This window comes from Leucoraja erinacea, chromosome 3 (assembly GCF_028641065.1).
Source record: "Leucoraja erinacea ecotype New England chromosome 3, Leri_hhj_1, whole genome shotgun sequence".
Classification (NCBI taxonomy): Eukaryota; Metazoa; Chordata; class Chondrichthyes; order Rajiformes; family Rajidae; genus Leucoraja; species Leucoraja erinaceus.
The window spans coordinates 50,422,794-50,440,271 of NC_073379.1; the positions used below are offsets into that span (position 1 = coordinate 50,422,794).

General features: G+C 43.8%; 1 protein-coding gene across 1 annotated transcript in view; it reads left to right on the plus strand.

The window, feature by feature from the left end:
- LOC129695572 (A disintegrin and metalloproteinase with thrombospondin motifs 3-like) overlaps positions 1 to 17,478 on the plus strand; it is a 251,354-nt gene that overhangs the window by 210,810 nt on the left and 23,066 nt on the right. The window contains exons 15-16 of the mRNA XM_055632651.1: positions 8,105 to 8,228; positions 11,518 to 11,598. Of these exons, the coding sequence (XP_055488626.1) occupies positions 8,105 to 8,228; positions 11,518 to 11,598 (205 nt within the window). The remainder of the gene's footprint in view (positions 1 to 8,104; positions 8,229 to 11,517; positions 11,599 to 17,478) is intronic.

Below are 17,478 nucleotides of genomic sequence, written 5' to 3' on the forward strand. Positions count from 1 at the left end.
GGAAACCTTGTTCGGAGTGTACTATGGAACCCTAAATAGTCAGTGGGAACAGATCTGCTGGGAGATTGCAGACAGTGGCAAGACTAATGGGGTTGTCATTGTGGTAGATTTTAACTTTCCTAATATAGACTGGGGCTGCAATAGATGAGGTGGAATTTGTTAAGTGTGTTCATGAGAGTTGCCCCAGGCAATATATAGAGGTCTCTACAGGGTAGAGGGCAAAGTTTGACCTTCTCCTAGAGAATTTGGCAATGCAAATAATTGATGTATCAGTGGGGAGATTTTTGGGACCAGAGACCACAGCTTTATTACCTTTAAAGTAGTAATGGATAAGGGCAGTGCTGCTCCTCAAGATAAAGTCCAAAGGTGGGGCTAGACCCTCTCAAGATTTCAGAATTTGCAGTTCCTTGTACCTCCTTGAATTATTCATAGTCACTATCTCCAAAATGCTTTCTCACCAAAACTTCAATTATTTACCTGGCTACCCTTAGGAATTGGCCCAACATTGGTCTGTTGTAATTGAACTATCAATGCACTGTCATCATTCCGTTGCCTCTGCAGTGGACCATATTGGAGTAATTGTGTTTGTTATTGATGATTATCTGCTATAACCGAATAAGGTGTAATCATGGTATGTAGTTGAAACAAAGAACGAAGACGCTGGTTTATACACTAAAGGACACGGTACCCAGACGTGGCACCGACAGATAAGAAGCCGAAGCAAAGAAGTCGAAGCCAAAGAATGGAATGGAAACGAGGCCGAAACACCAATAAACCGAAAGAGTCTGAAGACGAAACGCCTATTAACCGAAAGGATGGGACGCCTAAATGCAAACTAACTGAAAGGACGGGACGCCTAAATCCCAAGGAACCGGAAAGCTGCGTCACCTAAAAGCAAACTTACCGAATGGCCGCTCTGTCGAAACGCCACCTACACGAAAGGCGGCGTTGCCTACAGGCCAAAGGACCGACTGCCGCTCAACAGAAAAGTTCAATAACGGACTTGATGTTGCCGGGAGGCGGGACTTGTCAGCGATTGGTTCAGACCCCCGCGTCCATCGCATCACTGTGAAGGCATGAACATTGTCCCAAACCTCCGCTCCACCCGACCCACTGCCGTGGGAGAGTGGGGGCTGTCCCGAGGGATGAGCACCTTCGGCAGCTTTCAACTTGATGCAGGGGTTCAGATTGCCCAGTCACCTATGGCTTGTGTGGGAAAATGAACCCCATGCTCCCGACTCCCCCTTCTCTCTCCCCTCTTCTCTCTCTCTCCCCCTCTCTCTCCCCTCTTCTCTCTCCCCTTTTCTCTCTCTCCTCCTCCCTCTCCACTCTTTCTCTCTCTTCTCTCTTCCCCTCCTCTCCCCCTCTCTCTCCCTTCTCTCTCCCTCCCATCTCTCTTCCCTTTCTCACTTTCTCCCTTCTCTATCCCCCTCTCCCCTCTTCTCTCTCTCCCCCTCTCTACCCCTTCTCTCTCTCTCCCTTCTCTGTCCCCCTTCTCTCTCTCCTCCTCTCTCTCCACTCTTCTCTCTCTTCTCCACTCTCTCCCCCTTCTCTCTCTACTCCGTCTCCACCCGCGGGAGCGTCCCACAGTCACTGACCGCAGTTGGAGGGAGGTCACAAGCCATAGGTGACTGGGCAACCTGAACCCAAGCACCAAGTTGAAAGCGGCCAAAAGTGTACAGCCCCCACTCTCCCACGGCCACTCTCCGCGGGCTGCGTGTCGGGTCGAGCGGCGGTTTGGGACAATGTTCATGCCTTCACAGTGATGTGATAGGACCCGGGGGTCTGGACCAATCGCTGACAAGTTCCGCCTCCTGGCAACGTCAAGTCCGTTATTGGACTTTTCTGTTGAGTGACAGTCGGTCCTTTGGCCTGTAGGCGACGGCACCTTTTGGGTAGGTGGCGTTTCGACAGAGCGGCCATTCGGTAAGTTTGCTTTTAGGCGACGCAGCTTTTTGGTTCCTTGGGTTTTAGGTGTCCTGCCCTTTCGGTTAGTTTGCATTTAGGCGTCCCATCCTTTCGGTTAGTAGGCGTTTCGTCTTTGGACTCTTTCGGTTTATTGTCGTCTCGGCCTCGTTTCCATTCCATTCTTTGGCTTCGACTTCTTTGCTTCGGCCTCTCATCCGTCGGCGCCACGTCCGAACACAAAAGGACACAAAGTAACGGAGAAACTCAGCGTGCCAGGCAGCATCTCTGAAGAACATGGATAGGTTTCTTCAGGACCCTTCTTCAAACTGATTCAATTTGCTGAGTTACTCCAGCACTTTGTGTCTTTTCACCTTAAAACTAGGCATCGATGCCGCTGGTCTGCACCAGTGGGTTCATCTTCATCAGCTACCGCACGGTCCAGTTAAAACAGCTATTGTTGCGTCCCACGTTGTAGCTCCCGGTGACAGTGCTTTCTTCAGGCCGCTGCCATGACAGATCACACTTGGTCACTGCGGGTCTCCCTCCGCTCCCATCTGCTGCTGCTTCTTCCTGTCGGCCCGTCCCTGCTCCACCACCGCCGTCTCATCCTTCTTCAATCGCAGCCTGAAGAAACGCTGTTCACAGCGACCACAACATGAGCCACAACAGCCACTCAATGGAGCATGTGGTCTTTGCATTCAAATTCAAAAGCCTAACATTGTGCAATAATTGACCCTGGTCAGTGAATGGGATACATAAAGGATCAATTGATGTTTTGATTAGAATCTTGGTTAAATCCTGTTTGGAGTACCGTGTTGAGCATCACAATTCAAAGATAATTATTAGCCAAAACATGGTATGATAGAAAATAGAACAAACAGTACAGCACAGGAAAAGCACACAAGCACACAATGTCTATGCTGAGCAAGATGCCATGTTAAACTAATCTCTTCTGCCTACATGCGATCCATTTCCCTCCATACCCATGTGCCTCTCTGAGAATCATCAGAATAAAATTAAAGTCTAAAGTATTTAATAGTTAGATTAAACGAGTACTTACCAGTATGAAGTTTGATCTGTATTTTATGAGGAGTTACGGTGAGGGATTAAGTGGAGAACCCAGCAGGTACTGCGCATGCGGCATACTTCGAAGCAGCGGTGTGGAATCACAGAATAGACACAATATTTGAAGTAAGATAGTAAAGATCACGAGACATCAGTTTATTAGCTTGATCTATATAATGAGGGTGGGAGCGGCGGGCACTTAATCCCTCACCGTAACTCCTCATAAAATACAGATCAAACTTCATACTGGTAAGTACTCGTTTAATCTAACTATTTTACTTCGGAGTCACGTGAGTGATTCCGTGAAGACTTCAAAGGTCTGTGATTTCAAACCGTGTAACAGTTTTTATTTCACTCACTGCCGAAGTTTATGAGGGAGGAAGTGTTATCGTAATCAACCAGTTGATCTGCTTTCAAAAGAAACAGAAAGGTATTTGTTAACAATAACAACATAAAAGAGCTCCTCTGAGCTTAAATTAATATTGCAGTTTGTAATATTCTCCTGCAATTAAATCAGGTTTATCAACGGTTTATAATAAAAACAAAATGTTCTGAACGCCGTTCCCTTGACCATTCTGCTGTATTGAAAATGTGGTCAACCGGGATGTCCATTCGTTCAGCCGCTGATACCAATGCTGCCCTAGTGGAATGGGATTAAATGTATTATTATCTATTCCGGCAGCTTTCGGTACCTGTTTGAGCCACCTTGGAGTGGTTTGGCTCGTACCCCGTCTTGGGTTACTGTGGTTGACCCATAGGCTTTCCTCTCCCTCTAAGATTGTGGGTTGTGTCTATATATAGTAGTAGATGGGTCACCACACTCAACCTGGACTCTGGTGGGTAGGCCCGGAATCCCACCAGTGAATTGGGCGTTCCTGGTCCATATAGCCATATAACGACTACAGCACGGAAAACACAGGCGATCTCGACCCTACTAGTTCGTGCCGAACTCATAATCTCGCCTAGTCCCATATACCTGCGAGTTAGATTTTACCAGACCTAAATAAGAACGTGATGCGTCTGGGGTAATCACCATGTTATCCAGTCTGGTTTATGGAGTGACCGGACTCTGTGAGCGTGTACGAGAGCCATAAGCATGAGCGTTTTTTAAAAACATAGATTAAGCAAGCTGAGGGATCTGGCTGGTGCCATCTCTGAGACATGTCAATGTCACACCAATATCCCATACATGGGTATATACCTGGGTGTTTGGGGCTTATATTATAGTTGCCCTTCATACCTTCAGTGGATGGGATCCCATGCTCTGCTGACATGCTGTTTTAGATAAGCAGATAAGGCGCTCCATGCTGTATTTACGGCACTGTAACTCACCTTTTAGTCATGGTGTAGATGTTCCAGGAACTCCAATACGTCAGTGGTTGAATAGTTCGTTGTCCCTGCGTCGTGGCAGTATTTTACCCATGTTAGCTTTTAGTGACTGTTCGCAGGGATGCCGACATGGTGGTAATGGTTCCTTTGGATAATCCCAGTCCCTGGTAAGGTCTATTCAAACCCTGCACCCAGGAGTTTGATGTTTCCCTGGCATGGGTGGCTTGTGCCTGATACTGGGTTGAGTCAGCAACCATGGTCCACTAGGGAAATCCATAGGTGACTCGCCCACCGTGTCGTGATGAACTGGGAACCATGGCTGTGTAGGCCGGTCGGGCACGTTCAATATCTCGGAGACAGATCCCTCTGTATTGCGAAGTGCCCGTCTGATGAGGCAGAAGGGAGGAAGGCAAAGCAGAAATTCCCCCTTCCAGCGTATAGGCATCTATCGCTGCTGCCTCTAATCTGGTTCCTAAGTCACATACATGGGTTACTGGTGATTCCGTCTTGTGCAACCAAATTGATATCTGGCTTTCAAACTGCTTAATAAATTTAGCAGATATTTTGGGTTTGACATCTATTCAATGTAATCATAGATTTTACCCCGTGACATGGTGTCTCCCACTGTGTTCTAGCTTCCTAGGACATAGGCAGCTGATAGTTAAAATGTCTTTTGACACACCATTGCCAGATGTGTTTGACCAATTTGTTGCACAATAATGATTATTATGCTCCCCATATGGTTGATATAAGCCACCACCATAGTATTACCAATCCGTAACCACATATGTACGTGCTGCATTTGAAATGCATATGCTTTTTAGCCCAATAGGCGATCACCAATCCCAAGTAGTTGATGCCCGGTATGTGTAGTAACGATGTTTGTGAATTGGTCCATCTGTTACCTGTGCTGGATATGGAGTTTAGTTGCTCCCCAGCCTAAAGTACTGGCATCGGTTTTTAATAACCAGGTTGGGATTGGTGATGATAATAGGGCTGAAAACTATGCCAAATATATGTCTGCCCACCACCTTAATTGTGATATAGCTTCAGTGGGTACATCCATGATTTGATTATAGTGACCCAAGTACCTTGGCAAAGTAACAGTCATATGGACGGATTATTATTGAAGCCCAGATAATCCTTGGTAGTTAACGCTTCAATTCTGGTTATCTGGGCGTGGGATAAACCTCAGCTTTAGGGAGCTGTTTCGTAGCTAGAACTGCTGCCACAGCTAATTCCTTTGTTTCCCCTAATATGAGGATATCATCCAATATATGCCATGATTATGCTTGTTTTCTTAATATTTTCATGGCCATTTATAATAGTTTAGGGCTGAGGTTAGACCATAGGGAATTCTATATGCTGCCATGGTTGCCCTAACCGGGATATCCATTATCCAGGTAAAATTTTTTAGGTATCTATAATGATCCTAGTGTATGGGTATAAGATAGTTAGCATCTTCGATATCAATGCTCCCCATAGGTATCCTAGGGAGATCAGATGTCTGGCAGTGACAAGAACCCATCTCCATCTTAAAGTGTATATACTCAACAGATTTATTTAGTGATATTAGATCAATGATGATGCTACATTCACCATCTTTTGTAGTTTTGGTGAATATATTCGATACAAATTCCAATGGCTCATGTTTACTCCCATGATCCGTTTAGTAATGAGCCTTTCTAGTTCAGCTTGACCTTCTCACTTCTCTTTTCTTAGAGGGAGAAAATGCCCTTTGGGCGCATTGCTGAACTGGCGGTAATATGCCCAATTTGAATTCGTTTTTATCCTCTAAGACTGTTGAGTATATTTTAGTTATTTGTGTCAGCATCCCATGCTTTATCCACAAGTGTAAATGCCCCCCCACGCAGTTAGTAGAACACCCTTGTTTAGTGTAAACGGGAGGAACCAGACTACCTACCTCCATGTTTGTTGTTTTTTCATGAAGGCGTAGTTTGCTGGTATGCTGGTGCTGTCGGTGGGGCGGCGCATCTTCCCACGGCTCCGCTCTGGGCCCCGTCTGAAAAGAACTTTGGGGGTAAAGTGAAGCGGTCGCCAGGCTTTCACCAGTCCTTGTTTGATTCACTGGTGGATGCCGAGGGGTGCTGCCAGCTGGGTGTTGGATGCGATGTCCTGCTCGTTCCATGGCCTGCCTTCATGAGGCGCACAGGTTTATCTGCCTCTCTTCCCGCAGCAGCGGTTTGCATAGCCCCATATATTTGGGGTTGCGGGCAGGTCTATATGCACCATTGTTCAGTCGAGTATCCCAAATTTGGGAACATCTTAGGCGTCAGCACCCTGGTAGTGCAATGGGATAGTCTCATCCTGGGAGAGTATAATCCGTGGAAAAGGCGAGCAAAGGCGGTAACATCTTGACCCTTCTGTAGAATTCGCTGCTTGTCTGCGAGTCTGCTGACCCAGCTGCCTGCGGATTTGCCTCTGGAAAGGCCTGCTCCTGCAGGACTTTTGTTGGGAAGATGGTCGCGTGGAGGAGCCATGTAGTGGCCCACGACACCCAGTAGCTCTTCCTGATCCTGCTCCCCTGGCATACTGCTGTTCTCGTCCGCCTGCCCAGCGTTTAAGCCAGCCCAGCCCTGGCCTCCTTAGCTAGCCTCAAAAGAGGGAGCAAAAGGGTGTGCTATAAATTGGAGGAGGCATAGCTCAAACTCCGCTGTTGCATCAATCCCTCGACAAGGGAGATGGCTAGTGCAATAGCACTGGGGTAGGAGTCAGCTCCCTTGGCATTCAGCCAGTGCCCCTTTTCTCCTGGAGGGGAACTCCATGACCTCCTCTGGTTTGGGGAGACAGACATACTTATTTTTGCCTTCTCCAACCTGTTCCAGCTTGGAGGAAGATGGCTCCTGTAGAACCTGTAAATTGGTAAGATTTCCCCTTACCTGCATGTAGAGGCTGCCTGCCGTTTTCCAGGCGGCGTTGTGGCGGTTCCCGGGCGGTGATTCTCCTGGTCAGGAGTCTGCAGGGCTGCCGGTCGGGTTTTTAAATTCCCCGCCGGTCCGCTGCTGTTAGCAAACAGCTGTTCAGCGGACCGGTATAGCGCAGCTCCCTGCAGCGGTCCGCAGCGTGTGCGGTCCGGGTGGCACCTTTGGTCCGCAGCGTTAGCGGTCCGGGTGGCACCTTGTCCCCGTCACTGTCGGCCCCACGCTGGAGTCGAAACGGGGCCCGCTCACCATGCCTCACTTTGCTCCCGCTGGAGCAAAAACCACAAGGCCCGATTAAGGTAAGTACTTACCTCTCGTCCTTGGATGCGGGAGCTAGCCCGACTCCCGCTGGCCGCGTTGCACAGCTGTGCGATAATGCCGCATGCGCAGTACCTGCTGGGTTCTCCACGGAATCACTCACGTGACTCCGAAGTAAAATTATGAGAGCTGTGTGCAGAAACTTGACGTATTGCAATAGGTTTGGAAAGTTAAGATGTCATGAGAATTGATGACAGGTAAAAAGCACATTATTTTGCCAAGAGAACCAAGAATGAGGAGCTTTAGTATTAGCTGGGGCTAGGGATTCACAAGTAAAATCAAACAACAGATTCTTTACCAGTATATTGGTGGATATCTAGAATTTTTTTTTAAAAGCAAGGGTTACCTCATTAATTGAAGTTTTCTGGATTTGCTAGGTAAAGATGTAATCCGATATAAAGTAGCTGAGGTGAAATGAGTTGAGTTGAGCTAATTTGTGGTCTAAGTGAAAGGACCGAATGGCTTATCCTGGTTCCAAGCATTTTAATTCTGATTTAATGCTGCATTTTATTGCTATGTTGATTAATGTTTTACACCTACAGAAAGTGGGATGTGACAAAGAAATTGGTTCAAACAAAGTGGATGACAAGTGCGGAGTGTGTGGTGGGGACAACTCACACTGCAGGACGGTGAAAGGAACATTCACCAGAACACCAAAGAAGCAGGGTAGGAATATTCTGATCAACATTGAATTAACTCATTGAAGAATGATAAGGTCATTGTGGTAGAATTTTTAGGACATTTTACAAACTCTCACCAATTGGGATTACTCATACAGAAGTATTGTTGATTAGCATGATTAGAATTCATCTAAACCAAATAAACATGGCATTTTCTTACCTATTCTATATTTTGGGAGAATACTGACTGGAAAGTAGTGCAGGTCAAGACGGCATTACATCTATCTTCTAGCAGCTAAGCAGCTGGACAAGTAAATACATTTCTGGCTATGTATAATCTGATATGCATCAAAGAAAAATGGACTTTGTAAAGGCCCACAATGATTAAATGTGGGAGCTCAGAGCATGGGATTACCCAACAAGTATGATTAGCTAAACTTCAAATAAAATAAACATGGCATTTTCTTTCAATTGGATTTGGGAGATGAGAGGTCAAGACGGCATTACATCTATCTTCGAGCAGCTAAGCAGCTGGACAAGTAAATACATTTCTGGCTATTTATAATCTGATATGCATCAAAGAAAAATGGACTTTGTAAAGGCCCACAATGATTAAATAGCTTTTATGATATCAAGATGTTCTTTCAATGGAGCTCAGATAGAGCAGAAGAGCATAGCTGCTGTAAAGTGCTCGGGACACATAAACGATTCCCACTAAACCTGACTGATGCTGCTCAATGTTTGCACATTGTGGGTTCCCGGTAACACGTGGGCAGGCGCTGGTGCTTTCCCAGGTGATGGTGGTGGATTCAACCTTCGGGAAATTGAATATCTCCTTCAGCTGTCAGCATCTCACTTGGGTGCCATCATTGCTAAGTATATGCCATGGTTTTCAACACAAAGGACTTTTGTTTTCCCTCGCCCTCACCCCCCCTCCCCTATATCACCCCACATACACACATACCTCTCCCATCCCCTCTGCTCCTCTTCAATGTGGAATGCTTAGAATGCATATGTGTATGAGAGAGAGAGGGACAGAGTGAGAGAGAGACCATGTGTGCTGTCTCAGCATCATTACCTGGTCTCCAGTCTTCTTGCACCTCCTTGCCGTTGGACTAAGACCTTGTTCTGTCAAGAACTTGAGGCAGCTGGTGTATAACATCAATCCCAAATGAAAATAATTCACACACTGGCATCTTCCACTCCTCAGCACTGGAGTGCAAATAGCTCATCCTCGACCCCGAGGAACTGTTTAAGTAGATCGGCGTTCAGAATTAAAGTGAACCATTCTATACAACACACATCGAGCTACATCCAAACGCCATGGCCGCAATAGAATTAGTGCTGTTAGAAACAGTACAAAGGTAAAGTTGCCTGGAACTTGACAATTCAGTTTCAATCTAGGTGCCTGAAGTGCCACCCATACTGAGGCTGCAACATGGCGCAGCACAGGATATGGAAAACACCACAATTGCCCCTCACCGAGAATCATTCAGTGCAGATGGAGGCCATCATTCTTTGTCCACTTGTTGGCCATTCGTCAGCTAATACTTGTCAGTTAATGGCTGGCTGCATGTCATTTGCTGTTTTTGCTGCTCCCTCCGCTACACAGCAAGTTGACCTTCCTGTTCCCCTCATCAAAAGGTTCACAATTTTCCAATGGTAATGTATATTTGATGGCAGATTGCAGCAGATGCTGGACAGTCTTCAATAAACAGAGTTATCAAGCCAGAGCTCCAACCAATGTAAAAACAACATCTTTGTGTTAGCTTTGGAAGTGCCTTCCATTCAGATTTTCCTATTCATATTTCTTCCTTGTTTGCACCTTGGAATGGTGCTGGTGATGTGAATTGCTGCAAACGTGCATGGTAGCTACTGCCAGGATATCATGCCATGGCCTGTATTCATCTGTGTACAGTTGCAATGAGAGCCTTCCTTTGCTTTTTGCAAACATGGTGTCAAATATATACCATATAATTAGATTGGAAATTAATGGATGATTTTTTTAAATTAGAGACATTTTTAGATTGCATTACTTTTTAGATTGATGGAGTGGGCTTGAGAGGTTACATGCTATACTTTAGCTCTCATTTCTTAGGTTTGTGTGTTCTCACGTTATAGTTTGCTTTCCATGTTGAAAATTACTCTGGGAAATGATTTGTGTGCCATGTTTGCCTCATCAGTGGTTTGAAGTCCAATTCTTACTGCCATAAGGGCAGAATCCAAATACAAAAATAATGAAAAAATTATGTTTACAAAAATAGGCAGGATTGTCTAACTCATAAGTATATCTTATCTGGAAGTTCACTTTGGGCACAAATCAAATGATTTGTTATCAAGATGCACATTTTCTCCTTGGACATGTGGAAGAAGGAAGTTGGAACGCTTGGATTTTGGGCCAAGGGACAGACTGATACAGCCCACCACTATATTTCAAGAACAAACCCCATGGTTAAAAACCACTAATGTAATAAATATGTCTCAGAACATAACTTAGAGAGAACCATGTAGGGTACGATGCAGAAAGAGGTCGTCGATATTCAGGATTGATTGACCTGTGGTGACTCTGTTGCAGCTAATCACTACCCAAACTCTTTCAACAGGTAAAAAATTAAACAAGAGATACAAAAACAAGCTTGGAACCTTGGGAAAACATGTTTGCAAGTATCCAGTCTGGCCTGAGCTGGACATTTCTCACACTTTTGATTTCTGCCACTTTTTTTTCATTGACTATAAACATATCTCATTCTAATAGCTGTTTTTGGTGCCTTTCATTGGAAATGTATGTCATTAACTCTACCTCATTTGTGGCAGAGTTACTTCTTTTACATAATGCTCATATTGGTAGTCCATGAAAACACAACAATTAATTTTAAAACTGATTAAACCATTTTGTTCAAGGGCGAACCAGAGGAGCATTCATTTTACCCAAGGGTGCTAGAAACCTTGATATCTCTGAATCAAGGCACTCAAGTATTATTTTTGGTAAGTAAAGGTATGGACATCAAGGAATGGACATCAGAGCATTACTTTTGCAAACTTGCTCATCATTCAGTTCATCCACTGGCTCAGTGATTACTTTGCACAACTTTGTCATCACATAAGAAGGTGGACTCATGGCAAACACATACATTATTTTTCCTCATTGGCAGAGAGGAAAATGCGGCTTAATTGTATGTGTCACAAATCTGGTTGGCTATTTTAGCTGGAATTTGCAAAATGTGCATCAACTTAATGATTCCTTCATCAAAACAAAATTATACTAGAATACTATATTAACCACTACTATGTATTCTTTCTTTTTGCTTCTATAATTGACCTTGACACATGCAAAGGCTACTTAAAGATGTTTGACATCCCACCTGGTTCTAGACATGTGTTCATCCAAGAAGACGAGGTATCTCCTCACATTCTTGGTAAGTACTAACCTGCCACAGCTTGACAAGTTTACCCATTGAAGCAACTAGTTACAATTTTAAGCACCAATCCAAACCTATTTGGTATTGATGCAAAGATTGTCTTAAGTTAACTGGCATTTATTCAAAGTTTGCAATGCTTCTTCTGCTCAACTTTGTAAAGCTATTATACCAATAATTGTCTCACTGATTAAGGCTTGTGATTTCATGAAATGGTTTTGGGAATACAGCCACCACTTGCCAAATCAACCACATGTGCAGAATATAAAGATCACCATTTTTGGAGAGACACCTTAAAATAAACACACCACTGGCATATGTGGTCCTGCTCCTCACCCACCCACCCACCCACAATGAAACCACTTGTGTCCCAGCTGGTCTCCCCCTCATGCACACACCATGATTTTTCATTGACTGTCAAAAAAAAATATTTGGCACACCACAACTAATAGGTATTCCAGAGGCAAAGCTGGTTTTCAAGGGACTGTATCAGATCCATTTTTATGAAAACAGCCTTAATAATATACTTAAATATGCCAGAAAATTGTCTTGAGTCACATAAGCTAAACTTGCAATATCGTAATGGGGACATGTTGTAGTGCGTTTAAGAAATTTTGTTGCAATAATTTCAGTCGGATCAAATTTTGGAAGAAAGTGCAACATGAAGTTGGTTGTGTGACGCCTGTTTAGCATTTGAGCCTGAAGAAATGTCTGGTCTGTATTGGTATTAAGCATGAAATAAATGTTAATATCCAAGGACTTGCTTCAGAAACAACATATTGTTATTATAAGAGAATGATGTGAAATGAAAATAATCATCATAATCAGAATAATATTTTATTAGCCAAGTTTGTTTTGCAGCATACGAGGAATTTCATTTACCATACAGTCATACCAATAAAAAGCAACAGAACACACAAAATACATTTTAACATAAACATCCACCCCAGTTACTCCTCCACATTCCTCACCGGAGATACGATCCGGAAAACAATCACATCTCTAGCAAGGAAAGAGATTGAAAAAAAGTTTCCCCCAACTTCCCAGCCCAACCCCCACATAAAACAAACCAGAGAACATTGACAAACATTTAAAACACACTAAAAATACCAGAAAAAAACCGAAAAGACAGAGTGTTGGCGAGGCTGCCATTGTGCGACGCCCCCTGGTGGTATATCTTAATAATATCAAAGTTGCACAACTTCCACCTAGAAATTAGAAATTAGGTGCAGGAGTAGGCCATTCGGCCCTTCGTCTGTGTCTTTACTACTGGCAATGGTTCCTTGCTGGGATATGATTGCAAGGACACTACTCTATCTTATGTATGTGTTGATTTTTCATGCAAAAATTCAGAAAGTATGTGTCAACAGAGATATCACAGGAAATTTGTAACTCCATCATCATTCGAAATTTACTCATGTGGAACTCCACAGCAAAGTCTCTCCAATAATACTATGGGCCAATAGTTGAAGTAGTGAAGCACGGAGTATTCGTAATAAGATAAATGAATTAACGGTGCAATTAAGTATATATAGTTATGATATCGTGGCCATTACGGAGACATGGCTGCAAGGGGATCAGGACTGGGAGTTAAATATAGAGGGGTACTCGACAATTAGGAAAGATAGACAGGAAAGAAAGGGAGGAGGGGTGGCCCTTTTAATAAGGGAGGGAATAACGGCAATAGAGAGGAAGGATATTGCGTTGAAGGATCAGGATAGTGAAACAGCTTGGGTACAGATAGAGAATAATAAGGGGAAAAAAACACTAGTGGGTGTAATTTATAGACCTCCAAATAGCTGTGACGCTGTTAGTCAGAACATAAATCTGCAAATAGTTGACGCATGTAAAAAGGGAACTGCTGTAATCATGGGGGACTTCAATTTTCATATTAATTGGGCAAACCAAACTGGGCAGGGTAGACTAGAGGAAGAGTTTATAGAAAGTATTAGAGACGGGTTCCTAGAACAGTATGTCACAGAACCGACAAGGGGGGAGGCAATCTTGGATCTGGTCCTGTGTAATGAAGCAGGATTAATTAAAAATGTCATAGTTAGGGACTCGTTGGGAACAAGTGACCACAATATGGTCGAATTCCATATTCAAATAGAAGGGGAGCAGGTTGAAACTCAGGCTAGGGTGCTTAGTCTAAATAAGGGGGATTATGAAGGTATGAGGACTGAGCTGATCAAAGTTGACTGGGATAGCAGACTCAAGAATAAGACGGCACATGAGCAGTGGTGTACGTTTAAGGGTATACTGTATAACCTTCAAGAAAAATTTATTCCTATGAAGAAAAAAAGGGGTAAGGGTAAGAACAGTCAGCCATGGCTCAGTAAAACTATAAAGGATAGTATTCGGCTGAAGGCAAGGGCATATAAGGTAGCCAGAGATAGTGGGGAGGGTAGAGGATTGGGAAGCATTTAAAGGTCAGCAAAAAATAACTAAGAGATTAATTAAGACGGGGAAAATAGACTATGAAAGGAATTTAGCGAACAACATAAAAACTAATAGTAAGAGTTTTTATAGCTATAAAAAAAGAAAAAGGGTGGCTAAGGTGAACGTTGGTCCATTGGAGGGTGAGACTGGAGAGTTGTTGGTGGGGAACATGGAAATGGCAAAGGCATTAAACGAGTATTTTGTATCAGTCTTCACCATAGAAGACACAAAAAATATTCCAACGCTGGATAAACAGGGGGCGGTAGGAATGGAGGAGCTAAATACTATTAAGATCACCAAGGAGGTGGTATTAGGGAAATTAATGAGACTGAAGGAGGATAAAATCCCCTGGGCCTGATGGATTACATCCAAGGGTCTTGAGGGAGATAGCGGTGGGGATTGTGGATGCATTGGTGATAATTTTCCAAAACTCCCTGGAGGCAGGAACGGTCCCAGTGGATTGGAAAATGGCCAATGTAACACCTATATTTAAAAAAGGAAGTAAACAGAAGGCGGGTAACTATAGACCGGTTAGTCTAACATCGGTGGTGGGTAAAATGTTAGAGACAATTATTAAAGAAACACTAACGGGGCACTTGGATAAACATGACTTCATCGGACAGAACCAACATGGTTTTGTGAAGGGGAAGTCCTGTTTAACGAATCTGCTCGAATTCTTTGAGGAAGTAACAAACCGGGTGGATAAAGGGGAACCGGTGGATGTGGTATACTTGGACTTCCAAAAGGCTTTTGACAAGGTGCCACATAAGAGACTATTGCTAAAAATAAAAAATTATGGGATTGGGGGTAATATATTAGCATGGGTAGAGGATTGGCTAACAAATAGGAAGCAGAGAGTGGGGATAAATGGTTCATACTCGGGATGGCAACCGGTAACTAGCGGGGTTCCGCAAGGGTCGGTGCTGGGACCCCAGTTGTTCACAATTTATATAAATGATTTGGAGGAGGGAACCAAGTGTAATATATCAAAATTTGCGGACGATACAAAAATGGGAGGAAAAGTAGGGGATGAGGAGGATAGGAAGAGTCTGCAAAAGGATATAGATAAGCTAGGTGAGTGGGCAACAACTTGGCAGATGAAATTTAATACTAATAAATGTGAAGTCATTCACTTTGGGAAAAAAAATGATAGGGCAAGTTATTTTCTAAATGAGGAGGAGCTGCGTTGTAATGCAACGCAAAGGGATCTAGGGGTATTAGTACATGAATCACTGAAAGTTAGTATGCAGGTGCAGCAAGCAATCAGGAAGGCCAATGGAGTTTTGGCCTTTATTGCTAGGGGGATTGAGTATAAAAACACGGAGGTCTTGCTGCAGCTGTACACAGTATTAGTGAGACCACATTTGGAATACTGTGTACAGTTCTGGGGTCCATACTTAAGAAAGGATGTACTAGCCCTGGAGGCAGTGCAGCGAAGGTTTACAAGATTAATTCCTGCAATGAGGGGATTGACATATGAGGAAAGGTTAAGTAGGCTGGAACTCTACTCTTTGGAGTTTAGAAGAATGAGAGGCGATCTCATTGAAACATATAAGATCGTGAGGGGCCTTGATCGGGTGGATGAACCGAGGATGTTCCCAATGATCGGGGAAACTAAAACTAGGGGACATAGTTGCAGAATAAGGGGGGGCTCTTTTAAAACTGAGATGAGGAAGAACTTCTTCACCCAGAGGGTGGTTAATTTATGGAATTCACTGCCCCAGGGAGCAGTGGAAGCAGAAACTTTAAATATATTTAAGACTAAAATAGATGGTTTTTTAGCTGCCAAGGGGATAAGGGGCTACGGGGAGAGGGCAGGGATATGGACCTAGGTATGGTTAGTATAGTAAGACCTGAGTGATCTCCTGGACAAGTGTCGATCGCCTAGATTGGGGTCGGAGAGGAATTTCCCGGATTTTTTTCCCGAATTGGACCTGGGTTTTTATCCATTTTTTTGCCTCCCCCAGGAGATCACGAGGTTCTTGGGGTGGAGAGGGGTGATAGCGGTATAAAGGGGAGGGTAGTGTCTTGTGTTCTGTGTCTTGTGTCTACTGTTTGTGGGTAAGTGTGTCTGTTTAGTGTTCAGCCATGAGCGAATGGCGGTGCGGGCTCGATGGACCTGGTGGTCTGCTCTCGCACCTACTTTCTATGTTTCTATGTTTCTATGTGATGTTGACACTGATATTGTTAATCCTGGCCAAATTGGAGAGGCTAGGACCCTAAAATCTCATATCCTGGAATCTCATATAGATAGGGTGGTAAAGAAAGCTTTTGGTATGCTAGCCTTTATAAATCAGAGCATTGAGTATAGAAGCTGGGATGTAATGTTAAAATTGTACAAGGCATTGGTGAGATCAAATCTGGAGTATGGTGTACAATTTTGGTCGCCCAATTATAGGAATGATGTCAACAAAATAGAGAGAGTACAGAGGAGATTTACTAGAATGTTGCCTGGGTTTCAACAACTAAGTTACAGAGATAGGTTGAATAAGTTAGGTCTTTATTCTCTGGAGCACAGAAGGTTAAGGGGGGACCTGATAGAGGTCTTTAAAATGATGAGAGGGATAGACAGAGTTGATGTGGACAAGCTTTTCCCTTTGAGAATAGGGAAGATTCAAACAAGAGGACATGACTTCAGAATTAAGGGACAGAAGTTTAGGGGTAATATGAGGGGGAACTTCTTTACGCAGAGAGTGGTGGCGGTGTGGAATGAGCTCCCAGTGGAAGTGGTGGAGGCAGGTTCATTGGTATCATTTAAAAATAAATTGGATAGGCATATGGATGAGAAGGGAATGGAGGGTTATGGTACGAGTGCAGGCAGGTGGGACTAAGGGGGAAAAAAAATTGTTCGGCATGGACTTGTAGGGCCGAGATGGCCTGTTTCCGTGTTGTAATTGTTATATGGTTATATGGTTAAAATTGAGTAAAGGCTTAAGGGCTTCTAGGCCAATTGGTCAATTTAAAAGTGTTTTCTGTAGAAATAGGCAAGCTGCAGAATGCTGCCAGTTTGCCTAGAGCCTAGATCAGAAATGCAGGAAGAGAATGGGAACATCTGCAGACCCTGACAATTGGGTGCAAAATGCATAGAATAGATTGGATGAATGCAAACCAGACATAAACTTTGTAAATAATTGTAAATAATGTTGCAAAGCTTTACTTTGCTGAATGTTGATTGGATTAAGTATTGAGCCTTGTCTGGCTTTCTTGCATATCAGGGCAAATGTTGCGATGTTTGTTTCAACTGAGAAACACTGTTTGAATACAATGTATTAGCCACTGTATTATTGGGTTAGGGATATGTCTGTCATGTATGGGGTTAATCGATATCTGTAATTGGATTGTAAAGAGACCACCCCCATGTGGTTTGGCCCCTCGATGTCCGTGGACCTATAAAAGTCCGCTACCACGAGGTCATGGTCGATCCTCTGGGATAGAGCTTAG